Consider the following 27,808-nt stretch of genomic DNA (forward strand, 5'->3'; position numbering starts at 1 on the left):
AACGAAGACCTAACGCAGCCAAAAATTAATTAATTAATTAATTTTAAAAAAAAGAAAAAGAAATAAGCCACAGACTGGGAGAAAATACTTTCAAAGCATGTATCTGATAAAAGACTTGTATCCAGAATATATAAATAATTTTTACAACTCAATAAGACAAATAATCCAATTAATAAATGGGCAAAAGATTTGAACAGATACTCCATCAACAAAGATATATGAAATGCAAATAAGCACATGAAAAGATTCACATCATTAGTTATTAGGGAAATGCAAATTAACCACGAGATATCACTACACCCACTAGAATCACTATAATTAAAAAGACTAACAATACTAAGTGCAGCAGAGAATGGGGAGCAACTAGAACTCACACATTGCTGGTGGGAATGCAAAATATTACATTCACTTTGGAAAAGTCTGGCAGTTTTTTAAAAAGTTAAATGCACATTGCAATGCAACTCACTCCTAAGCAATCCTACTCCTGAGTATTTGCCCAAGAGAAATGAAAACAGATGTCAATATGAACTGGTATATAACTGGTATGTAAACATTCATAGCAGCTTTCTTCATAATAGCCCCCAACTAGAAACAACTGAAATGTCCATCAACTGGTGAATCAATAAATTGTGATATATCCATACAATGGAATATACTAGTTAGCATTACAAAGGAGTGAACTACTGATACAACATGGATAATCTCAAAAGCATTGTGTTAAGTGAAAGAAGCCAGAGATGGACACAAAAGACTATAAACATTTATATGAAATTCTGGTGAAGTCAAAATTGCAATGACAGAAAACAGATTAGTGGTTGCCGGGGGCAGGGGTGAGAGATTGTGGGGGAGACTGATGGCAAAGGGGCACAGGGAACATTTGAGGGTGACAGAAATATTATATATCTGGATTGTCATGGTGGTTGCACTGCTGTACACATTTGCCAAAAACACAATGAAATGTACACTTAAAATTGATGAATTTTAATGTATGTAAAACATACCTCAATGAAGCTGATTTTTTTTTGTGGGGTGCGCGGTTCGCGGGCCTCTCACTGTTGTGGCCTCTCCCGTTGCGGAGCACAGGCTCCGGTCGCGCAGGCTCAGCGGCCATGGCTCACAGGCCTAGCCGCTCCGCGGCAGGTGGGATCCTCCCGGACCGGGGCACGAACCCGTGTCCCCTGTATCGGCAGGCGGACTCTCAACCACTGCGCCACCAGGGAAGTCCAATAAAGCTGATTTTTTAAAAATGGTCCTCTTCCTGCATGAGAATCAGAGATTTAGATTAGACATAAGGGATTTCTGATCATGCGACATTATTGAAGATTTCCTTTCCTGGGACTTCCCTGGTGACACAGTGGTTAAAAATCCGCCTGCCAATGCAGGGGACATGGGTTCGATCCCTGGTCCGGGAAGATCCCACATGCCATGGAGCAACTAAGCCCGTGCGTCACAACTACTGAGCCTGCATTCTAGAGCCCGTGAGCCACAACTACTGAGCCCGCATGCCACAACTACTGAAGCCCGCGCACCTAGAGCCCGTGCTTCACAACAAGAGAAGCCACCTCAATGAGAAGCACACGCACCTCAATGAAGAGTAGCCCCTGCTCTGCACAACTAGAGAAAACCTGCACGCAGCAACAAAGACCCAATGCAACCAAAAATAAATTAAATAAATAAATTTATAAAGATTTCCTTTCCTTGACAATTTTTAAGAATGAAGATGAGAAGGCCATTGATTGAACTAGAATAGATTTTTTTTGAGTAAATGATACACTTATCTATATATTGGGTTGGCAAAAAAGTGCCTTCAGTTTTCAAGTAAAAATGAAAGGCACATATTTCATTTTCACCAAGAACCTTATTATTTTTTAAAATATTTATTTAGGCTGCACCGGGTCTTAGTTGCAGCACCTGGGATCTTTTAGTTGCGGCATGCAGGATCTTTAGTTGGGCATGCAAACTCTTAGTTGTGGCATGCATGCAGGATCTAGTTCCCCGACCAGGGATTTAACCCAGCCCCCCTACAGTGGAAGCACAGAGCCTTAACCACTGGACCACCAGGGAAGTCCCTCACCAAGAACTTTGTTGAACAACGTATTCACCCTTTTGTTCCACTACCTTCTGCCATTTTTCAGGCAACTTCATAATTCCATCTTCCCAAAACTTTTAATCTTTTTGAGCAAAGAACTGTCTTTTACAGTCTTCCAGGGAATTGAAATTTTTTCCATTAAGAGAATTTTGTAAAGACCGAAATAAATGGAATTCCAAAGGTGCAATGTCTGGTGAATACGGTGGATGAATCAGAACTTCCCAGCCAAGCTGTAACCGTTTTTGCCTGGTCATCAAAGAAACATGCGGTTTTGCATTATCCTGATGGAAGACTATGTGTTTTCTGTTGACTAATTCCAGACGCTTTTCATCAAGGGCTGTTTTCAGTTGGTCTAATTGGGAGCAGCTCTTGTTGGAATTAATTGTTCAGTTTTCCAGAAGGAGCTCATAATAGAGGACTCCCTTCCAATCCCACCATATACACAACATCACCTTCTTTGAATAAAGACGGGCCTTTGGTGTGGTTGGTGGTGGTTCATTTCACTTGCCCCACGATCTCTTCCGTTCCACATTATTGTACAGTATCCACTTGTCATCACCCGTCACAATTTGTTTTAAAAACGGAACATTTTCATTACATTTCAGTTGAGAATCGCATGAGGAAATACGGTCAAGAAGGTTTTTTTCGCTTAACTTATGTGGAACCCAAACATCAAAGCGATAACCAAGCTGGTGCAAATGATTTTCAGTGCTTGATTTGGATATTTTGAGTATGTCAGCTATTTCCCGCATGGCTTAAAGTTGACTGTTCTCAATTAATGTCTCGATTTGATCGCTATCAACTTAAACTGGTCCACCCGACCGTGGAGCATCATCCAGCGAGAAATCTCCAGCACGGAACTTTGCAAACCACTTTTGACGCGTTCGATCAGTCACAGCACCTTCTCCATACACTGCACAAACCTTTTTTTTTTGCATTTCAGTTGCATTTTGACCTTTCTTGAAATAATGAAGCATAATATGCCAAAAATATTGCTTTTTTCTTCCATCTTCAATGTTAAAATAGCTCCATAAAAATTCACCAATTTTGATTTTTTTTTTTTATGCACGCTGATATGACAGCTGTCACAATACAATCTAACAAAATTGTTTCGAATGAAGTTAAAGACAACTAAGTGCTACTAGAGCCATCTTATGGAAAAAATTGAATAAACTCTTTGGCCAAACCAATATTATATGTGATATATATATGATCTATTACACATTAAATAGTAGATATTTATCTGATTCGAGAAGTATTTAGATAAGAACCACCATATTTAACTTAAATCTTCATCCTTCTTTTAAGATTTAGAAAAAAAATACTCTTGAGAGTTTAATTTTTTCATTCACAGTTATCAAAATGATTCCTTATGGGCCTACCCAAAAAGGCAAATTTATATAATACTTTAAATATATAAAGCTTTTAAGTTCAATTAAATCATAGTGTATCATACGACTACAAACTTTTTTACATTGTTTTTTAAGATTTTTTTCCCGATTTTTCTCTATACCTAATTTAAAATAATAGTTATTCCTGGAAAACAATGTGTAACATATTAAGATCTCTGTTGTTTTTTACTCTATACATTCTCCTAAGGCAATCTCGTCTTCTCAGGGTACTTCGTTACCATCATGTACACTGATAATTTTGACCTATATAGCTCAGAAACAGATCCAAGGTTTTCTGAGGCCTAAAGCTTACACAATCGGGAAATTAAGTTCACACAACTTAAGAAAATTAATATAGCTCTTCAAATATAGAATTCTTAGCGCCTGTCTCAGAGCCTTGAAAGGAGACTTTGCAAAAGAGACCTGGAGTAACTTCATCAGCTTCACAGCAAATCTGCCTCTGCTATAGCTGTATCTTATAGCCAGATATTTCTCTTAGCGACTATTGAACTATCCTCTAGTTGCCTACTGGATATCTCTCCTTTTAAGTCCCCCATTAAATTTTTTAAATTAATTTTTATTGGAGTATAGTTGCTTTTACAATGTTGTGTTCCTCTGTTAAAATTAACAGGCCCACAGTTGAACTTGGTTTCTCTTTTCTACTCTTCCACCACTACCATAAGGAGCTTGCTAGTTTTCCTGCATTCTCTCCAGATCAGGAAATAGCACCAGCATTCATGCAGCTGCATGTTACCTCCATATCCAAGCAAACCATCAAGTCTTGACAATTCATCTTCCAAATAATCTGACATTCACATCTCTCTCGTTCATCTACTTTTCTCCAACTCCAATCCCAATCTAGTTCAGGTCATCAACTTCTCTTACCTAGATTATTCCAACAGTCACCTAATGGGTCTCCTAACCTCCAGTTTTGCCACCTTCTAAACTGTTCATGTTGCAACCAAATACGCATCTGATCATATCACTCCCTGGGCTCAAATATTTTACTGTACAAACTTCAATACGCCTAAGAAATTACTTGGCATTGTTGTTAAAAAACAAACAAACAAACATAGATTTGGGAACTTTACCCTAGTGATTTTAACTTTTTATTATTTTTATTTCTTTGGCCGGGCCCCATGGCATGCAGGATCTTAGTTTCCTGACCAGGGATCAAACCCATGCCCACTGCAGCGGAAGCGCGGAGTCCTAACAACTGGACCGCAGGGAAATCCCTACCCCAGTGATTTTGGTTCAATAGGTTTGGGGTAGAATATAGGAGTGGGCAATTTTAATACGACTTGTAGGTGATTCTGATGTAGGTAATCCGTACTTTAAGGCACAATGTTTAATGGCTCCCCACTTCTCCTACAGTGGAGTTCAAACTCCTTAACATGTCTTCCAATGCCCTGTAAAATCTGGGCCCTGCTTACCTTTCTGGTTTCATAGGTGACTACTACTTCCTGTACTCTAGGGTTAAGCTATATTGAACATTTCCCCATTTTTAAAGAAAGCATACCCCAACTATGCTTTGTTCTCCCCAGTTGACCCCATCCAATCTATCTATCCTTCCAGTGAACCAATCAAACACACACAACCCTCTGCCTTGCTAATTCTTATTTACCATTCAGTTTAGACATAAATTCCACTAGGAAGACTTTTGAGTCCCAAACCTTTCTAAGGGCTATAACAGCCTCCTATATTTTTCCCAATCATATACTTATCTAAAGTATTCTATTAATTTATTTACTAACCCTAACCCACTGAATCACTGTGTTGTTCTCCAGTGAATTCCCCAGTGCTTGGCACTGTACCTAGCATATTATAGGCACTCAGTAAACATTTATTGAATGAAAAAATGAATGACTTTTACTTAGAAGAAGTTGAATGAAGTTAAGGGAAACAAGATAAAGATTGTATTTATGCAATGGAAAATACGTACATCAATGCACAAGTGCCAGGGGGAACTATAGAAAGATAACCACAGCAAATGAACTAGGAGGGAAATGAACAAAGGATTTGAATAAGCAATTCACAGCAAAGAAATTCAAATGGCCAATAAGCATGAAAAAACATATTTATTCTTGTTATCAATTAGACAAGTACAAATTAAACCAATGATACTGTCATTCCATACCCATCAAACTGGCAAAGATTTAAGTCTGTTAATACCAACTTTTGGCAAGGATGTAGAGAAATGAGATCTCACACTACAGATGTTAGGATAAACTGGAGGCATATACCTAGCAATTCTAGCATATAAGTACAAGGATGTCCTTTTAACACTGTTTATAAAGTGAAAAAATGGAAATAATGTAAATATCCAGCAGTGATATATGTTTCAACGGAATACTTCAAAGCATTTAAAAATGAATTAGTTACACATATGAATATGGACAGTGCCTCACAATAAAGAATAAATAATTAATGTCAATGGTGCAAATGTTGAGAAATCAGGAGTGAAGAAACGAAGGACCCAATACAGGAGAAAAGCAAAGGGTCATGGTATAACCATCATTTGATGATCCCAATCTGCTAACTCTTTTCCCAATAAATTTCTTGTCATTAAATTTGATACATGACCTACTACTGAACTACCATTTCTCACCTGGTACAAATTCATTAAAATGAAGCTTTTTTCAGCTTTAGCACTATTGACTGCAATTGTGGGGGTTTTTTTTAGCTTTTTGAATAGTTGCAGGGAGTGTAACATTGTTTAATTCTACATTATTATCTACAAATCCCTGAAAAGTTCATGTTTAAAATTTCACTTAAATAACACAATTTCCCCCTACCAGCAATCCATGGTGAAGTTAGTTCCTCACAGGGCCAAGGAGATGGTTCTAATAAATCAAAATAATTCAAAATGCTTTGTTTCTAATAAGACATAAATTCATTACTTTTTAGTAACACATTTCTAGGCAGAGCTTCAAATTTATTTTTATTAAATGGAATGTCTTGGGACTTCCCTTGCCGTACAGTGGTTAAGGCTCTGTGCTTCCAGAGCAGGGGGTGTAGGTTCGATCCCTGGTGGGGGAACTAGGATCCCACAGGCCATGAAGTGCAGCCAAAAAAAAAAAAAAAGTTGAAAAAAATAAATGGAATGTCTTTAAACTTATCTGACTTAAATCTCTGACATGAGATTCATGCTTTCTGAAAAATCTCAAAGAATATCAATCATTAAAACAAGGTCTTGGGCTTCCCTGGTGGTACAGTGGTTAAGAATCCGCCTGCCAATGCAGGGGACACAGGTTCAAGCCCTGGTCCGGGAAGACCCCACATGCCACGGAGCAACTAAGCCCATGCACTACAACTACTGAGCCTGCGCTCTAGAGCCCGAGCCACAACTACTGAGCTCACGTGCCACAACTACTGAAGCCTGTGCACCTAGAGTCTGTGCTCCGCAACAAAAGCCACCACAATGAGAAGTCCACACACTGCAACGAAGAGTAGCCCTGCTCGCCGCAACTAGAGAAAGCCCACACACAGCAACGAAGACCCAATGCAGCCAAAAATAAATTTTAAAAAACAAGGTCTTGTCATTTCTCCAAAGAAGACATACAGATGGCCAAGAGGTGCATGAAAAGCTGCTCAACATCACTAATTATTAGGGAAATCCAAATAAAAACTACAATGAGGTATCACCTCACACCAGTTAGAATGGGCATCATCAAAAAATCTACAAACAACAAATGCTGGAGAGGGTGTGGAGAAAAGGGAACCCTCTTGCACTGTTGGTGGTAATGTAAATTGATACAGCCACTATGGAGAACAGTATGGAGGTTCCTTAAAAAACTAAAAATAGAATCACCGTATGACCCAACAATCCCACTACTGGGCATATACCCAGAGAAAACCATAATTCAAAAAGACACATTCACCCCAATTTACAATAGCCAGATCATGGAAGCAACCTAAATGCCCATCAACAGATGAATGAATAAAGAAGATGTGGCACATATATACAATGGAATATTACTCAGCCATAAAAAGGAACAAAAGTGGGTCATTTGTAGAGACGTGGATGGACCTAGACTGTCATACAGAGTGAAGTAAGTCAGAAAGAGAAAAACAAATATCATATATTAACGCATATATGTGGAATCTAGAAAAATGGTACAGATGAACCAGTTTGCAAGGCAGAAATAGAGACAGATGTAGAGAACAAACGTATAGACACCAAGGGGGGAAAGTGGGGGGGTGGTGGGGATGGTGGTGTGATGAATTGGGAGATTGGGATTGACATGTATACACTAATATGTATAAAATAGATAACAAATAAGAACCTGCTGTATAAAAAAATAATAAAATTTAAAAAAACCAAACAAACAAGGTCTTGTAAGAAAGTAATTTTAGCTAATCTCTTTGCCAAACCAGAATAAAAAGAATGAGAAAAATGCATATATGATGAAGTATATGCCTGACATACAGCAGCGGCAGTTTGTAAACTACATGCCACCCATCTCAATCTCAGTACTAGATCAGTTTTTTTTTTTTAATTGTAGTTGATTTACAATGTGGTGTTATAGACCAGTTTTAATAATCTTAATTTCAAGTTCTTTAGCTACAGTTTCCAATCAATTTTATTTTTGTTAGATTGGTGATAAATAGAATAAATTTTATCCAGAATATTTTTAAACAATTGACTTCCATTTCAGATACTGAATTGGAATTGATGACTTAGTGCCAAATAACGGCTTCAGGAAAATATTCTAACAAATTTGCAGCTATTCCAGACTTCCTTTCCACTATTGTACAAGCACCATTAGAACAAAATGCAATTAAGTTCGGTTTCAAATATGATCAAGGCCACAATCATTTAAAGTAGACAATAATGTATTAGAAATACACTCTGTTGTGGCTGGCACAAGCAACAAATACAATTACCAATACAGAAATTGATTCAACTGTGCACTGGAGATAAATCACTAGGCTCTTTTCTTCAAACGTGTAGATGCCTCATCAATTATAATACCTATTTGGCATTCTCTTCTATAATATTCTTAAATATCTTCATATAATTTCTTTTGCAATATGGTCTGCTGTTCTTGTTGCATGTAAACAATTGTCTGTGTCTGTTCCATTTTCCTCTTTCAACTTTATTGCTGCCCTCACTATCAGATAAAGGCCTACTATGTTTTACTAAACTGTGAAGAGTATGAAAAACATCTATGATAGTATCAATATTTTTATTATTTAGTTTATACACTAAATTGGAAATTGAGTCATTAGTTGATTCTTTTAACAAATCGTGAATTTTAGTAGTCTTTAGGAAAATCATATTCCCTAATTTTTCTTCTTTTCAGAGAAGTGTGCCTAGTAGTTTTATTAGTACCATTTGGGGTTACTCCATATGCCCTCCATTCCTTGGACATATGAACATGCTTTTCTTCTCTCCCTCCCTAACGCTGAAATATCAAAAAATCCTTACATATTAGTTTATATTCTTTTATTTCAAGCAATTTGTACTGCTCTGAAAACATAAACACTTGTCTTTTCATTCCAACAATCTGGAAGCACAAGGTTATCTACCTCCTTTGCTAACCATGATGGTGTTTCTTCAATGACTAGTTGTTCAACAACTTTGAAATTTTTTTCCATTAGCTTAGGTATCCTACAATTTTCACTCCTATCATTTTCTGTGTCTGTTTTAAACTTCATCAGATTTAAAAAAACTTAATAAGTCACTCTGTTACTTTGGCATTTTAGGGATCTGAATCTGTAAAATAATTTTAAGTTAGTAAAATTCACAATACTACTTGGGCGTTAACAAAATTTTTAAAAATAATTTTAATATGATTTTAGAAATAGCATACATTTTATTTTTTAATTAAAATTTTTTTACTACATTGTAATTAGCTAAACCAATATTTTGTACCCTGCTTATAAATGTAGAGCTGGGTAAAAATAAGTCACAGATGGTATTCTTAGCTTTTGGTATTAATTTTTTTAATGCAAACTTCTAAGAATATGCTAATATTTGGTTTCATCTAAAAGATTTAGAAAGTGATATTTTGTTTCCATTATTTTAGAAATAGTAGGTACGCATCTGTGTTTTTATATATATTATATACCTATGTAATATACATTAGTATATATAAAAATATGTGTATATATAAATATGCATATATATGCCTGTCTTACATCTTTTTTTTTTTTTAACCTTTTGACCCTCTTCACCCATTTGTCCTCCATTCCCACCTCTGGCAACCATTAATCTGCTCTCTATATCTATGAACTTGTTTTTTCATTTTTTTTTTCCTTAAAGATCCACATGTAAGAGAGATCATACAGTATTTGTCTTTTTCTGTATTATTTCACTTAGCATAATGTCCTCAAGTTCAATCAATCTTTTCACAAATGGCAAGATGTCATTCTTTCTCATGGGTGCGTAATATTCCATTGTACATATACCACATTTTCTTTATCCATCCATCCATTGATAGACACCTAGGCTGTTTCCGTGTCTTGGTTTTTGTAAATAATGCTGCAATAAACATGTGGGTGCATATGTCTTTTTGAGTGTTTTCATTTTCTTTGGATAAATACTCCAAAGTAGAATTGCTGTAATATACAGTAAGTCTATTTTTAATTTTTTGAGGAATCTTCATACTGTTTTCCACAGTGGCTGCACCAATCTACATTCCCACCAGCAGTGTACAAGGGTTCCCTTTTCTCCACATCCTCACCAATACTTGTTATTTCTTGTCTTTTTGATAACAGACATTCTGACAGGTGTGAGCTTTTGATATCTCATTGTGGTTTTGATTTGCACTTCCCTGATTAACACTGTTGAGCATCTTTTCATGTACCTGTTTACCTTCTGTATGTCTTCTATTGAAAATGTCTATTCAAATCTTCTACCATTTTTTAATTGGATTTTTTCTTTGCTATTGAGTTGTATGAGTTGTATCTTTATAGACTTTGGATATTACTTCCTTATCAGATATGTATTATCTCCCGTCAGTAGCTTGCCTTTTCATTTTGTTGATGGTCTCCTTTGCTGTGCAGAAGCTTTTTAGGATGATATAGTCCCACTTATTTATTTTTGCTTTTGGTGTCAGATTCAAAAAATCATCACCAGACCTATGCCAAGGAGCTTACTGCCTGTATTTTTCCTTCTAGTAGTTTTATGGCTTCAGGTTTTACATTCCAGTCTTTAATCCCTTTGAGTTAATTTTTGTTTATGGTGTTAAGACAGCTTCCCCAACACCATTTATTGAAGAGACTATCCTTTCCCCATTACATATTCTTGGTAACTCTGTCATATGTTAATTGACCATATATGCATGGGTTTATTTCTGGGCTTTCTATTCTGTTCCACTGATCTATGCGTATGTTTTTAGGCCAATGCCATACTGTTTTAATTACAATAGCTTTATAATACAAAGTCAGGGAGTGTGATGCCTCCAGCTTTGTTCTTCTTTCTCAAGATTGCTTTGGCTATTCAGGTTTTTTGTTTGTTTTGTTTTGTTTTGTTTGATTCCATTCAAATTTTGGATTATTTCTATTCCTTTGAAAACTGCCATTGGGATTTTGATAAGAATTGCACTGATCTGTAGATTGCTTTGGGTTGTATGGACATTTTAACAATATTGATTCTTCCAATCCATGAACATGGAATATCTTTCCATTTACCTCTGTCTTCTTCCATTTCTTTCATTAATGTCTTATAGTTTTCAATATATAGGTTTTTCACCTTCCTGATTAAATTTATTCCTAAGTATTTTATTCTTTTTGATGCACTTGTAAACGGGATTGTTTTCTTCATTTCTCTTTCTGATAGTTCATTGCTACTGTATAGAAACACAACAGACTTTGTGTTTTAATGGAGTCTTTAGCATGAATTTTAAACAAAAATACTAACTGTGCTTTTTGGTGTTTACCTATACCTTCAGTGTGACTTGCTATTTCTTGAATATCTACTATCAGTTTTAATTTTTTTCCAACAATATCTCACAAAATCAGACTATGAATAAATTCTTGATTATGTTCTACAGTAAGACCCAACTGTAATAGTATAATGATGAATCCTAAAAAGAAAAAATTCTTGATTATGATTTGATTCAGCAAAAAAGATGCTCACATCACTGCCAAAGAAGTGTAGTTTGGACATGGATGCTGACTGATACTTTTGTTTAATTAAGTAGTAAGAAAAAAGCAAACCAGTGAACTTCACTGTTGGAACTTCATTCATATGTCAATGACATAAGCAACTTCTTTACTGAACTGGATGACAGTTTTTGAATACTGGAACAATACTTTCTTAACCTTTTGTGCTACTCACAACGTCAAGGCCACAGATGTCATACACTGTTTAGTTCTGCATTATTAATATTTTCTCCACTAGCCTACTGCCTGTTTTTATAAATACAGCTTTATTAGAACATAGCCATGCCCACTTTTAATGTAAGAGTTGAGCAGTTGTGACAAAGACCATATGTACGAGAAGGCCTTAAATATTTACTAATTGGCTGTTTACAGAAAAAATTGCAAACACTTGGTCTAGAAAATCAACAAAACAATAAGCCAAGCCCTGATTTGTAGCATTTGCCAATTTCCATGGTGTAAATACTCCTATTGCAGCCAATTTCATGCTGCATATGTGACAAACATACAAACATGAACAGAGTTGGACCGAAACACATGCAACATAATATAGTATTTCCATCCTACAGATACCATAGACAACCTTAAGAGTAATTAGTAAAATGAAGTTTTAAAAAGTTACGTTTTGAGGGCTTCCCTGGTGGCACACTGGTTGAGAGTCCGCCTGCCGATGCAGGGGACATGGGTTCGTGCCCCGGTCCGGGAGGATCCCACATGCCCCGGAGCGGCTGGGCCCGTGAGCCATGGCCGCTGAGCCTGCGATCCGCAACTGGAGAGGCCACAGCAGTGAGAGGCCCGCGTATCGCAAAAAAAAAAAAAAAAAAAAGTGACGTTTTGAGTATTTATTACCTGTTTTTAACATATTTGTTAATTTATATAAATTGATTTTAATAGTAGTTATGCTTAACAACTAGCTCATAAAATCCCCCCCCAAAATAGCAATCAACCTTGCAGACTGGTAAAAGCCAACTGTGGTGTACTACTAGCTCTATTTTCAAAAGGCCAGGAGAACAAGGAGTAATTTGCCTGACAACTGGCTGAGTCAAGACTCAAATCTAGGTGCAAATTTCTGACTCCGGTTTGGCTTCTTAATCTTCTTAGCAGAGAATAAGGGCCTTTATTGGCTTGTTTAAAAAAAAAAAAAAAAAATGGGGAGTGATATATACTAGAGGAACTCCACAAGTAATAGAATGCATTTTCTGCAGTACCATCCTATATATTTGCCACAAGTCTCTAACAAAACTGGCAGGCAGCACGGGAATATGAGTCTTGATGCTTGATACCTATCCAAAATACCTAGTCTGGGCTGGGTATCTGAAGGAATAAGAAAACAACTGATTAGTCTATCCATCATCTGCCGTTAGAAATTGATTAGAAATCTTCGTTAACTGCTTTAGGAAGTGTAAATACACGTGTTTACTACCACGAGCCCCATATAGTGCTTATCGACCTACATGAATTCTGAAAAGCTTAAGAAAACTTGTGGTTTGAAACCTTACTACACGTGGGGAGCAGGCAAAGGAAAAGGAAAGGACATTCTCGAAGGGCCCTCATACAGCCACACGTACCTGGGACAAAATGTGCGGGCAGGATGGCCAAGTGCTAGGCCTCCCAACGTACTCTAAACCTTTAGAGCACAGCTCTAAATGAAGGAATGATAAGGGCTAGAGCTGCTGGAGAACTTGGAGATCTGCCCTTGTACAACCCCTTCATTTACATGAAGAAACTCTGCTCTAGTGAGGTGAGGCGACTTGAACTTCAAGCGGTGGAGCCAGGATGAATTTATAGCTCTTTCCACTACACCCCACGGCCTCCTCTAGAACACCCTCCCTGCACAGAACTTACCCCAAAAGCACCAGGAACCTGGTTGGTGACTGGCCTACACTTGAACCTAGGACAAATCCCCTAACCGTTCTTGAGTCAAACTGTGGAAGCTCTGAGTCAGCAGGTTAAAGCCAAAGTACAGAAGCACAGGACTCTACGTCGTGCAAGTGCGTAGACCCCTCAAAGAACAAAGGGCGAGACACGGGACCTGGAAAAAGCAGCCACGCCCCTCACCACGCCCACGCCGCACCGCAGAGCAACGCGAGCAGCCGTGAGGAGGAGCACGCAGCCGGCGGCGCGCACGCTCTCGCCGAGGCCGTGCGGGAGACGGTCTGACGTGCGCGCCCCCGCGTCGGTGGGCGGGGTCTTGGGCGGGGCTCTGAGCCGGACCGGGGCGGGGCCGCAGGGAGCTGTAGGTGTTGCCGCTGGCTCGCGACAGGTGCGCAAGGCAAAGCGCCAGGGACCCGTACCACGGCTGGTAGCAGCGCAGAGAAAAGACCGCTGTTAGCCAGGTAAGGGCCTTCTTTCTCCACATCCTCCACAGCCGGAGAGTGCGCGGAGACCTCGAATTCCCTCCACACCCTCTTTCTCCCGGGACTTTTGGGGGTGGGGGGAACACAAGGAGCGTGAACCCCTCCCCCTCGAGAAAGGGAGTGGAGGAGCTGCTGATCCTTTGCTCTTTCCTCACTTCTGGGTACTGCGCTGGGGTTGGAGTAATTATGTAGAGCGGAGCTTTTGCTGCCTGAGGGCGGGAACTGATAGGATCCCCTCCTCTTCCAACTGGAACACTCCTTTCTAACTATATATAACAATATATACTTTTTTGGTGTGGTGGAGGAAAGCGGCAGTTCATCAAAATTCAAAATAGTCTCCCAGGGAAATATTCTAATAATTCAACTGCTCTTTTCCATTCTCCATTTTTAGCCATTCTCTCCCTCTTCGATTTTTCTCCCCTTCCATTCAGCCTTTTGAGATATGTTGATAATATAGCAGTCCTTACAGCTGGATGTGTCACCCCAGAATCGCTATCGTGTACATATGGCACCTGTCAATACGTGGGTGTTAATATAAGGTAACTGTACACCCCTGGCTACACCTACTAAGCCTGAAGCTGTAGGTGCTAGGAGCTAACCATCTGACACCCTTCCTTACCTCCTTACTGGTGCTTACAATCCTGGTGAGAGATATTTGAAATACTATTATCTTTCACCTAATTCCAGCTTTCAGAAGTCTGCCTAATCCAGATGGTTCTATTGACTTGACTTTTCAAGTTAGTCAAAGATAATTAGGGAGTTATCAGCCGTTAAGACAGTGACCCTTTAAAAGGGGAGAGGTCTTCTTTTGCATTAGGCGTTCTTTCTTTTGCTCTTGATTTAAGTAGTTAAATTGAATACTTTTCATTTGCATAGTTATTAATACTATTCACAAATAAGTATTTTAGAAACCATGAAATAACACTTTCTTCTGAGGTCTGATGTAGGCAGAAAAAAAGATGACTGTCAATGAGCATTTCCTAAGCTCCTGTGGAGTTATAGCCTGGATGAAGGATGATCATGTTTTAGGTAGACCTTCAAAAACGAGTGTGTGCATATGTATTTCTTTGTTTTGCATTGATAGAACAACACATAGCATGGTACTAGGTAATCACTTTAAGAACTCATTTCATTTTTTTGGACAAAACATTTATTGAGTGCCCCTTGTATTGTCAGTCCTGTGGATTCAAAGTTCTAAGTGTTCTTACTCTAAAATAGCTTAAAATCAAATGGGTTAGGCAGGTCAATAGATACAACTTAGAGTATTAGTGAGGCCAGTGCTATACTAGAGATCAACTCAGAGTGCTGTAGGAGCATAGAGAATACAGTTTTTAAAAAATTCCCTCTTCTGCTTTTCCTTGAACACAAAACAAAATAAACAACAACAATAACAAAAACCTTTGAGCAATAGTGAGTGATTCTCTTCAGTCCATGTATTTGTGTCAGTCATATTCCTTACCTTATGTTCTGTCAACATTATGGCCTTTTGATAATGGGATTAGGACTTGTCATTAATTCTATGTAGTTCAGTAAATAGTTGGTGGAGCTATTTTCACAGTTCTGAATTGGGCCTAGAAGTGTTGTTATCATGTAGTCCCTGAACTCTAGAGCCTCTGGGAAGAGAATAGTGTATTGGCAACATTAGCAAAGCAGTGCCATTTTGTAAAACTTGGTCCATTGTGTAACTTTGTTTAGCTTGGTACATTCAAGTTTTGTTCCAGATTCTGGTTAAAGGTGGGCCAAATTTTGACCACCTAATAATTATAAGAAAAGAAAGCTTCAGAAGTGAAAACAATTCTATTAACAGCATATCTTGATGACAGAGGATACTTTTTCTTGCTAAGGTACCCTCAAAATGTCTTTTTCTTTCTTTCTTTCTCTTTCTTTTCTTTTCTTTTTTTTTGGAGCAGGGGACAGGGTGGAGGAGGAAAGGGTCAGAAATGTTTGAAGATTCTTTACAGTGTTTTAATGATCTGAAGTCTGTGGTAGTCTGCAGTGTTCTTCATAAACTGCAGGCATTTAGTAACTGCCTACAGTGTGCCAGTGTTCTAGTATATAGAGGATGAACATGCCACAGTCCCTTCTATATGATTATGTTTTTCATTTTTAAAATAGAGATTAAAAAAAAAATAGTTCTGATGAACCTAGGGGCAGGACTGCAATAATGACGCAGACGTAGAGAATGGACTTGAGGACACGGGGAGGGGGAAGGGTAAGCTGGGACGAAGTGAGAGAGTGGCATTGACATATACACACTACCAAATGTAAAACAGATAGCTAGTGGGAAGCAGCTGCATAGCACAGGGAGATCAGCTCAGTGCTTTGTGACCACCTAGAGGGGTGGGATGGGTAGGGTGGGAGGGAGGCACAAGAAGGAGTGGATATGGGGATATATGTGTACATATAGCTGATTCACTTTGCTATACAGCAGAAACTAACACAACATTGTAAAGCAATTATACTCCAACAAAGATGTTAAAAAAAATAAAATAGAGATTTTGAGTTAATAATACAGATGATGGTTGTTTCATTTGGCAATGAGCCATGGTACTTGATGAACACATTTCTTACCTCCTTTGACATTGTTTCTCTCTGTTCACGCTCTAGGAAAGTGGTCCCACCAGGAGTTTTTGGAAAGACAGTAGGTATTTGCATGTATTTTGTGTATCTACAATGATTTTGTTGTTTACTTATGTTTTCAAGGACAAATTTTAATTATTGTTCCTCTTAGGGTTTCAAATATCTGGATTTCCTCTGGTATTTTTCTTTCTTTTTTTTTTTTAAATTTATTTATTTATTTTATTTTTTTTGGCTGCATTGGGTCTTCGTTACTGCACACGGGCTTTCTCTAGTTGTGGCGAGCAGGGTCTACTCTTCATTGCGTTGCGCAGGCTTCTCATTGCGGTGGCTTCTCTTGTTACGGAGCACAGGCTCTAGGCGCACGGGCTTCAGTAGTTGTGGCTTGAGGCTCTAGAGCGCAGGTTCAGTAGTTGTGGCTCACGGGCTTAATTGTTCTGCAGCATGTGGGATCTTCCCGGACTAGGGCTCGAACCTGTGTCCCCTGCATTGGCAGGTGGATTCTTAACCACTGCTCCACCAGGGAAGTCCCTCCTCTGGTATTTTTCAACATTTAGAGCTTCTGTATCAGAAAGGTTCATCAAAGACGTATATACAACACAGACACAAAGGAATGTTGAGAGTGTGGGAGATCATTAGACATCTTTGCCATAAAAGGCCACCTAACCACAAATTGGGAGAATTTGCCATTATTTATGTTGACAGCAAAACTAGTTTTCAGGCATTCTAAATTCCATACACTCATAAATAGGTGACTTTCACTGAGATTGGAATTGTACTCTTTCTGCAGATAGGAAAAAGTGTGCCTTGGTTCCTAAGTCAGGAATTTCCATAAGAAAAGACTTTTTTTTTTTTAAGGTTGGTATGGTCTTTCACTGTATGTTTTTTGATAGGAAGTTTAAGTACTTTATTTTGGATTGTGTACAGTAATCTCCAGGTGATGTTAAATTACTTAACACAGACTCAAGGTTCTTTAGTAACAAATGAGTGGTTGTAAGTTGAGTAGTTTCTACTTAATGGTTGTGGAATTGAGATTCTATGGTAAATGGTATACTTGGTAGGGCTATACTGATTTGTTTATTCTGTGGCTGCAAGGAAAGTCCTTGAGACTCAGTCAAGTTATTGTGCTAATGCAGACCTCTTTTCATAAACAGGACAAGGTTTGACCCAACAATAAATCCATTATTTAGCATGTCAGATGATTTCTTTATATTTGAAAATGTTTCTAGAAACTTCACACGTCCAGTCATAAGAAGTTAACATGGGGAATTCCTTGGCTCCACACTCTCACTGCCGAGGGCCCAGGTTCAATCCCTGTTCAGGGAACTAAGATCCCACAAGCCATGCGGCATGGCCAAAAAAAAAAAAAGTTAATATGATACTATGAAATTTTACATTATTTTTATTTTTAAAGAATTTCTTTAATACTGCTCTGAAACTAAGAACGTGCATGTTTGGGGAAAAAAGATAACAGCTTTTTTGTACTTCTGGTAACAAGTGTGGAGCCGTTTTTTCCTGTATTTATCCTATAATGGAGCTCACTAAATGGAAACTTTACAATCCCTCAAACATGTTTTTTCTTGTACACCAAAGTATTGCCAATTTTTGTTTCATTACCCATAGATTAGTCATCCTGATATGCTTTTACTTGGTTTTAGATTTCCACAACCTTTTTCCCCCATAAACTGAAGCTTAAGCAAATAATTTAAGCACAGGACTTCTTTTCCTCACAGTCAATTTTATTGAACAGGTAATATTTGCTCAGGTTTGGTTTCCACCACCAGCACTAGAGGAAACTGATCTGTCCATGCGTAGTACCCAGTGATTTCCCTCTAATGGCCCTGTCACTGGCCTCCTCCTCGTCACTTGACAACATTTGACCAAGTGGACAACTTTTCTGTCCACTTTCATGTGGCTTTCTTGATGTGACTCTATCTGGTTCTCCATCTAACCATTTCCTTCCATGCTCCTTCACTAATTCACAGTCTTTTTGCCCCTTAAATGTGTGTGTTAGCCATGACCTGTCCAGCATCCTGTTCTCCTTATACTCTCTCCCCGAGCAATCTGATCTATTTCCATGACTTCAACTGACACCTGAATGTGAGTGATTTACAAATTAATCATCTTTAAAACCTCTTTTCATATTATATATATAATTCTTGTTTTATTTTCACATATACAAACATCCAAAAATATTTTGAAAATAAGAATTATATATGCTAGTTACAGAAAACCTGGGAAAAAAATAAATTATGAAGGAGACAAAATAGTCCATAATCTGTTCTGCAGAGAAGTACTGTTTGGTGTATTTCCTTTCAGTCTTTTTTTTTTTTTTCCTTTGATACACACAAATACACTCACATAAACACACAGGTAACTGGGTTCATTTTATTACAGTAGATAGAGTTTTGTATCTGCTTTTCCACTTTACATTATTCCATGATTTTCCATGGCATCAAAATTATTTGAAAACAATTTTAATGGATGTTTAATACCCTATTGTATTGATGTTACAAAATTTAACTATGTACTTGGGTGTTTTGATTTTTACACCATTATTAATAAGTGAAAAAACTGAGAACAAATTTATGCATAAATCTTTGTACGAATCACTCATTATTTCCTTAGGTTAGATTCCCAGAAGTTTAATTACTGGGTTAAAGGGCATGAAAATTAAAAAGTACTGCTGTCAAATTGTGTTTTCATAATGACTAGATCAATATTCTCACCTATAGTGATTGTGAGGGCCTCTTAGTGCATCCTTCGTTAACACTGAATCTTATTTTTTTATCTTTACTAATTTGATAAGCAAAAGTGACTTAATTTATATTTCTCTAATTACTAGTGAGAGTGAATGTTTTTCATACCCTCATTTCCATTTCTGTGAATTGTCTTTTGCTTAATCTGTTCCCATTTTTAAATGTCTTAGTTTTTTTTTGTTTGTTTGTTTGTTTTTTTGCGGTACGCGGGCCTCTCACCGCTGTGGCCCCTCCCGCTGCGGAGCAGAGGCTCTGGACGCGCAGGCTCAGCGGCCATGGCTCACGGGCCCAGCCGCTCCGCGGCACGTGGGATCCTCCCGGACTGGGGCACGAACCCGTGTCCCCTGCATCGGCAGGCAGACTCTCAACCACTGCGCCACCAGGGAAGCCCAAATGTCTTAATATTTTATTTATGTTTTTTATTTGTTTGTTTGGAGTTCTTTCATTTATTTGGGGCTTTGGGGGAGGGAGTACAGGTTTTTATTAGGCCAAACTGAATGAGTGGAGTGATTAAAGCGGAAAGTGTATAGAAGTTGACATTATGGTGTTTTACATGTCCATTATTTTGAGAATCCAGAGCTTGTGATGGATGGAGCAGCACCGCAAAATGGAAAGGGTGCTGGCTTAAGAGTCAGGATTCCCAACTTAGTGTTGGGAACCAACCACTTAGATGATCTTGGGCAAGTCATTCATCTTCTCTGAGCCTTATCTGTAAAATGAGAGGGTTGGGCTATTGATCCCAAAATCCATACAACCTATGTATCGAAAGGATGACTTATGAACCACTGCTCACTAGACATTGTGAAATTATTTTCTGTCCCATCCCTAACCCGGCACACATTTTAAATAGATAGAGCCAAGGAAAGACTGGATGCAATAAAGGCAGTTTCCCTAGGGGTGTCAAGGCTTAGTGGAGCTTGGGGGCAATTTAATGTATTTGTACTCTCAAGACAATAGAAGTTACAACAATCGGTATTTTTAGGCACTCCTGTAGGTTGACACTTGATTACCTGGTAAAGTACATGGAAAGAGCCTTGCTGATCTATGCCACAAAGCCCGATCATCTCTAGTGCATATAAAGCAAGTCACTTTATGACAAGATGTTTAAGCTACCAAGCCAGGTTATTTAATAACTTCCCCTATTCCATACAGAAACTATTCTTAGTGTTTTTTTCTTTGTGATTTGTATAAGCTCTTCGGTTTTTTGTTTGTTTGTCTTTAACTCTTAGTTCCGCAACCAGGGATTGAACCTGGCCCTGACAGTGAAAGCGCTGAGTCCTAACCACTGGACCGCCAGGGAATTCCCATATAAGGTCTTCGTTTTAAGAATATTAATTCTTTGTTCTATGGTCAAATGTTTAGTTATTTTAATTTCGTACGTGGTATATTATTTCTTATCTATAAATCTTTTTCTTTGGGATTTTTCTGTTGCTTTTATGTTCAGAAGTCTTTTGCCATCCAGAGATGGGTTAAGTATTTGCTTCAATTTCCTTCTAAATTTTATGGTTTTACTTTTTATATTCTTTAATTTGTCTTGAATTTACTTTGGAGTACCTAACCAGTATGTTTAGTGCCTTTGCATATCTTCTGAGCCCAGATCCATATTTCCAACACCTGGTAGACCATGTGGATGGTCCCTCTGCACCAGGTACCTGCGTCCACCTAATTTCCCTAGGGACAAGGATAGAAGTTGTGTTGAACACTTCCGTCCTTCTCTCCTCCCACATTTAATCACCAGCTTTGGTTGATACTATCCCAACAGTGATAATGGCTCTTCTAATTCAGCTCCCCCTTTTTTGTTAGAGTTCTTGAGCAATCCTTAGAGTTGGCTTCAGTTTTTCCCTTTCAGTCCAGACTTGTCATAAAAAAATAGAACACTGATTTTCAAAGTATGGTTTCCTGATTATCTGTCTCAGAATCACCTGGGGTGTTGGTTTAAAAAGGAGATTCTTAGGTCCCACCTAGACTTACAAATCAGTGTATCTGGAGGGATGGGGCATGGGAATCTGCAGTTTTAAGTACCTGAAGAGATTCTTTTACATACTTAAGGGGAACCAAAGCCCAAGTAAATCAAGTCTAAAATTCTCTGCATGCCATTCAAGACCCCAACTTCCACACCCTGACAGCCTATTTTTCCAGGCTTATCTCTCACATCACTACCCACCCACCTGGCACTGTAGCCATACAATGATTCACGGTTTCCTGGACCCACCCTGTCCTTTCCTGCCTCTGTGCCTTTGCTCATGCAGTTCCCACAGCCCCAGACTCCCCCCTTCCCCCCCCGCCCCCCTCAAATCCTTTTTCTTTAAGAGCTCAAATAAAATGCTACTTTAAAAAAATGAAGCCTTTTCTAAAGTCTTCTATTTGAATCAGTGGCTCCCTCCCCAGCCTTCAGTTGGCACTTTATTTTTACTTCATTTTTTACCTTAGTGCTGTCACTGTTTATGAATTATTGCTTCCTTAATAGATTGTAAACCTTCTAAGTGTGAGAACCTTGCCTTTCCTTTTCATTTTGCAACCATTATACATGTAATAAGCAATTAAATACTCATAGAATACATTAAATATATCTCATGTTGCAAACACTATTGTCTAACAATGTTTGACATCACATCACACTAAGAATAAAATTAAAATCTTCTACCATTCCTTGTAAATCCTATTTAAACTGGCTCTGTCATCATTTCATACTTCTCACTCCCTAGCCATATTATTCCTGCCTCAGGGCCTTTGCATTTGCTATTTCCTTTGCCAGGAAAACTCTCCCATCTCTTCTCTTCACCTGGCTGGCTGCCTGTCTCCTCCCCATCATTCAGGTTTCACCTCAAATGTCATTCACTCAAAGAGGCCTTCCCTGGCCAGTATCTAAAGTATCTGCCCCCTTTCCTACCACCACTCCAGTTACTCTCTTTGTATTTCCTTCACAGTACTAATCACAGTGTTTAATTGTCCAGCTTCCCCAGTGGAATGGAAGCTTCATGAGAGCAGAGACCTTGTCTGTCACTTTTAGTGTTATATCCTGAGCAAATAGAGCACTGCTTGACACATGGTAAGTGCTCAAATATTTGTTGAATGAATGAATGAGCCTTGAAGAGAGACTTCTTTTAACAAGTCTTGTTTTGGTTTGCAATCCAAAGTTTTGTTGTGGTTTTTTTTTTTTAATGGGCAACAGCTTGAGATATTTCCATCAGGGTTCAAATCAGGTAGCAGTCTCTGAGGATTTCTGAAGGTAGCAGGACAAAGGTTTGGATACTGTGATAGGCAGGATTCAGTTCCACCTGAGTGCAGGTTTTCCAAGATGTTCCCAGGATCCAGGCCACTATTTTACTACCACTGTCAGCATCTACTTTCAGGGTTATTACTGCTGGCCAATACCAGTCTATTAGCTCTCATTATATTTTTAAAAGCAAGTATAGCAAAACTAGAACCAACTGACTAGAATTTTCAAGCAATCAGAAATTTTATTCTGCTTCCCTTCTCTAGGAGAAAAATAAGAAAGCTACCTAGAATCCTCAAGGAAAGATGAAATTATTTTCATTATACTTACTACATGCCCTGAAATAGGACAGTGTATTGATTAGAGAAGTTTTTAGCAACAGTCTTAATTAACCAAGGGGTTTCTTGTTAACATCTAGCCAAACCAGACAATGTTAAGTAATCAGTTCTAATTTTTTTCCAATTTCTCCTCATTGGGTAGAATAATTTTTAATCCCACTAATTTTTTTCCTTGAAACTGGCTTGAAATTTTATTAAAAATTATAAGAGTTTTATAGCAATTTATACTTTTCAAAGTAGTTATACTTTTATTTTCTCACTTAATCTTCATAACCATCCCTTGTGAATTATTATCTGTTTTTGAGATAAAGAAACTGAAACCTACCCAAAGAAGCTGATTGACTTTCCCATGGAGAATAAAAGACCACTACTCAATAAATGCTTCTCAATGGCTTTTTAAAAACAGCACTATAATTTGATGTAATTTTAGAAGGTAAACATTAAAATGTAATTAAATCATTAACATTAATATGTTTGTAACCAGTCCTTAAGAAATATGATGCATAGCATTGGTTCACATAAGTAGCAAAATTGTATCACTTCTGTGACTGTGTGATTTGGTAATTCTTTATGTGACCAGCCTCGGCTATGCTTGTCCTTGATTAAAGCATTGTTCTGGGTTAGCTTCTCAGATTTTTACAGAAAGGAAAGATTAGAGAACTTGCCTAGAGAAGAGTCACTTTTCAGTAAACCCGTTTTAATTCTCCTACTTGAAGGGATTGGTTAAATTGATCTGAACTGGCTTTTAAGATTGAGCAAGTCCTGAAAAAAATACATCATCTAAAATTTCAGATAAGAAGAATGGAAGCCAGGCCCTTCCTGGAAATGGCCAGGAGTGAAACTAAGAAGCCCTGTATTTGGAGAAAACTTGATTAATTATTAAGGACAAAGGACTGGTATAAGGAGGTTATATCTTTAACAGATGCAGCCTTCTTAAATAAGTGTATATATTTCTTCTGCTTTGACATTGCAAAGAAGACTCTTTAATTAGCCACTTTGTCTTAATTAGCATGTAATTTTCAAGACCTGGGAGTATGTAGTTCATAGGCAGACACTCAATTATGCAGGTGGGTCTTTGTCAAGATATGTGGGAACTGAGAACTTGGATAATACTGTTTTTCATTCATATAACAGATGTTTATTGAGCTCCTGCACTGTACCAGGAACTGATATTTGATGCATCTGATGTTCAAGTATGAAATGGTACAAAGGTTAAAGAAGAAACAGGAATTCAGAGGAAATCCATGTTTTGCATAATGGCCTCAGTCAACTCTAAGTTTCTATATTCTTTTTCCAGTTAACTATACTTTTCTCTAATTTTCACTTTAAATTTGAAGTTATTGACATCATTATCTGTGGGGGCTTTGTTTTGTTTTGGGGTTTTTTGTTTGTTTTGGTTTTTTTTTTTACTTACTTGGAGAGATTTTCCTTGCTATGTGTGAAAAAATACTGGGAAAAAAACCTCACTGCATTGGACTATGTTTGTCCTTACAGTGAGTTAATTATCAACTGGGGGGAAGGGGGAAGAAGAACCTAGTGAATAAGTAACAAATTAGATTTGAGAGAAGAGATAGAATTAAAATTGGATTAGATCTGGTAATTCCTTAATTTAAAGAAAAAAAAAAGATCAGAAAGGTTCTTGGTCGGTTCTTCATGACCTAAAAATTTTAGACTGAAGTCAGTTTGTAAAGGCCATAATTGGGGGTTACTCTTTAAACTGTCTAAATAAGCTTTGTGAAGATTACCACAATTGTGTAAAAAGCTAATGTGGGTTTCAAAAGTACAAGAAGATAAAATATTCAAATGAATGAATAAAGTAATAGAAGCATGTAAGAAAATGATAATTATATCATCTTCAACTTAGAGTTTTTACAGAGGTGTTGAGAACACCTAAAATTTGGCCCTTTCAAGGTATAATTTGACAGAGGTTTAAACTTTTTGGTGCAGAGAAATGGCGTCAGGGTTTTGAGCAGCTGTAGTTTTTCTGGTTGTAACTACCAGTTTCTCGGAGACAACATCAGAGATGCTCTTTTTTTTAAATTGCTGATTTAACAAAAATAAGTAGACCATGAAGTACAGTGTGCATTGGAACTGCATTTCTGGTTTATCCTTTGCGCTTGAGATCATTTTGTTTCCATCCCAGCCTTCTAAAAAATGAGTAAGAGCTAGGATTTATTTAACCTCTCTGGGCCTCAGTTTCTTCATCTGTAAAGTGGGACAATACTATTCTGAATGTGTTACTATGAGGATTAATAAATTTACATTTGCAAAACAATTAAAACAATATCTAGTACATGGTAAATGTTCAGTGAATGTTAGCTATTGTTATTACCACCACTACTGTCAATATTTATTAAGCACTTATTTTAGCACTAAGCTAAAGGAACATCTTAGAGATGATGAAACTAAGGCTTAGAGTGATTTTCCTAATTTTACTTAATAGATAAGTGGTTGGGAATTCCTGGCAGTCCAGTGGTTAGGACTTGGTGCTTTCACTGCCAGTGGGCCCGGGTTCAATTCCTGGTTGGGGAACTAAGATCCCGCAAGCTGGGTGGTGTGGCCAAAAAATAAATAAATAAATAGATATGTGGTAGACTCAAGATGTGGACCTGAGCTGAAAGAAACTGGGGCAGAATTGACTTAGAGGTGGAACAGGCTGGGGTATGTGGCCCAGCCGTTTCCATTTCTAGTTTTGAGACACTTTGAGAGTGGCCCAGACCACCCCCAGATACAGGGAGGATGTGATTTTCAGTAAATCATCAGAGCACAGACATTAGGGTCTGTCAGACTTTTTCAAATCCTGGCTCTGCCACTTACTAGCTGTGTTACCTTGAGCAAGTTATTTAACCTTTCTGAGCCTCTTCCTCTGAAAGACGAGAATAGTATTTATTTCATGATATCATTAAGGATTAAGTGAATAAGATCAAATGGAATGAATGTCTTTGCATATAACTGATCCCTATGCTAAGGTGGCTCAAACTTTTACCTGATTCTGACACAGTCATCTAGATGGTGGGTGATTAGGGTCTACGTTTGCCTCCCTGCTCTGGCCTAATGACCCCGGGATCAAGCCAAAACTGCACTCCCAAAGCTGTTTTTACATTGGAATCATAGGGGACCCTTTTCAGAAAAATTAGACGTGTTTGGACTCCGCATGAGAGATTCAGATTCCAAAGATGATCTTGATATTCAGAGCACCCTTCCCCTCACACGACTAAGAAGCCTTAGACTGGCTAGTTGAGGGTAGCAGCTGAAGCATAACCACAGAGAGTGATCTTAATGCCTGGATCGTCACATAGTGTCAGTCAGACTTCTCACAGGCTTGTGCTGTGCTGGGAATATTGATGAGCAATCAAGGGGTGGGTACCCTACAGAAGAGAACTCTACAGAAACGAAGATCTCATCTGTATAGTGAAGCAACATTTCTATTTGGAAAGAATATTAATGAGATCTGGATAGGAATCAGACACCAGGAAAGACAGCTGCTGTGAGAGGCAATTTGAATTGTACAAGGAGTTACACATGATATTCAGAAGGTCCTTGTGCAAATTTAAAAAGTAATTAAGTTGTAGAGATAATAAACAATTTATAAATGACCTTTTAAAAATAAATGTAGTTTCAAAAAGTAAGTGTATTGAGTGGCCAATATACGTGTTAAAATATGCTCAACTTTCCTTATGATTAAAAGAATAAAAACTAAAACAATAATGTACCATTTTTCACATATCTAGCAGACTGGAAAAAATAAAAGTGATTAATAATGCCCAGTATGGGACTTCTCTGGTGGTCCACTGGTTAAGACTTTTCCTTCCAGTGCAGGGGGTGGGCGTTCAATCCCTGGTGGGGGAGCCAAGATCCCACATGCCTCGTGGCTGAAAAGCCAAAACATAAAACAGAAACAATATTGTAACAAATTCAATAAAGACTTTAAAAAATGGTACACATAAAAAAAAAATCTTAAAAAAAATAATGCTCAACATTGACAAGGATGTAGAGAATAAGCTTTCTCATATAGCTGATAGTTCAAATATACATTGATGCAAAATTATATATAAATTGATGCAACTTTTTTTGAGGAACATTTGGAAATGTCTATTAAAAACTTTAATACATAGGTCTTTTGAACCTATGAAATGCTGTTTTAGGAAGTTACACCTTAGATGCACACCTGAAAGTAGGCAATAGTAGAAGCATGTTCACTGCAGTCTTGTTCTTAAAAATGAAGAACCTGAAACCACATAAACGTTCATTGACACGGGCCTCATTCAATAAGTCATAAACTATTGCAGAATGAAATAGTGTGTGGTACTGAAAGGTTGAGGTAGATCTGATCTGTACATCTTAATGTGGGAAGATGTCCAAGAAGAAATAATTACTGAATAGCACATCAACATAAAACCATTACAGTTTTTAAAAATGTGTGTTCACGTGTGACATGTGTTAACTTCTCTGTGCCTCAGTTTTCTCATTTGTAAGATAGGCATAGTGATAATAGCTTCCTCATGAGCTGTTGTGAAGATAAAATGAGATAATGTGTGCTGAATGCTTAGAACAGTGACTGACACATAGTACTATGTGTTTGCTGTTATTAACATGTATAGGCAATATCAGAAAATCTTTACTGCGAACTGTGACAGAGGTTACCTTTGGGAAGTAGAATTGGCTTGGGAGAAGGGGTGGACAAGAGCAGGTAGAGGCTTCTGTTTTGTATATTGTGTATTTCCACCTAATTGTTTATGATGAGCAGGCTCATCCCTTGACCAGTCACTCTGACCAAGGAAGCTAGACAGTGAAGAAAATGGCAGCTAGAAGTGTTTGTTGAGACCAGCAGAGGAGACGTTCCCCAAAAGGAAGGAGGAGGGTGGAGGAGGGTGGCGGTGTGAGGAAATGGGAGGGACGCTGATGGATTACACCTTGGCTGCTGGAACTATTTTTGAAAACTACTGACCTAATTAAAGAAAAAAAATTTTG

The 27,808-nt window shown here is 37.9% G+C and overlaps 2 protein-coding genes across 8 annotated transcripts in view; both read left to right on the plus strand.

Moving 5' to 3' along the window:
- Window positions 1–13,921, plus strand: part of FAM186A (family with sequence similarity 186 member A) — a 130,948-nt gene extending 117,027 nt beyond the window's left edge. Inside the window, 1 exon segment of the mRNA XM_024736424.1 lies at window positions 13,600–13,921. Coding sequence (XP_024592192.1) covers window positions 13,600–13,921 — 322 coding nt within the window.
- Window positions 13,843–27,808, plus strand: part of LIMA1 (LIM domain and actin binding 1) — an 85,414-nt gene continuing 71,448 nt past the window's right edge. For 3 of the 7 annotated variants that reach the window (XM_024737050.1, XM_024737053.1, XM_024737055.1), the window contains exon 1: window positions 13,843–13,925. The gene's annotated coding sequence lies outside the window, so the exon portion shown is untranslated. Of the gene's footprint in view, window positions 13,926–16,553; window positions 16,592–22,316; window positions 22,332–27,808 lie in introns of those variants that run through there. The other 4 variants (XM_024737056.1, XM_024737057.1, XM_024737051.1 and 1 more) reach the window with 3 other exon arrangements.

The sequence above is a fragment of the Neophocaena asiaeorientalis genome, unplaced genomic scaffold (genome assembly GCF_003031525.2).
Source record: "Neophocaena asiaeorientalis asiaeorientalis breed wild unplaced genomic scaffold, Neophocaena_asiaeorientalis_V1.1 scaffold134, whole genome shotgun sequence".
In the NCBI taxonomy this organism is placed as follows: Eukaryota; Metazoa; Chordata; class Mammalia; order Artiodactyla; family Phocoenidae; genus Neophocaena; species Neophocaena asiaeorientalis.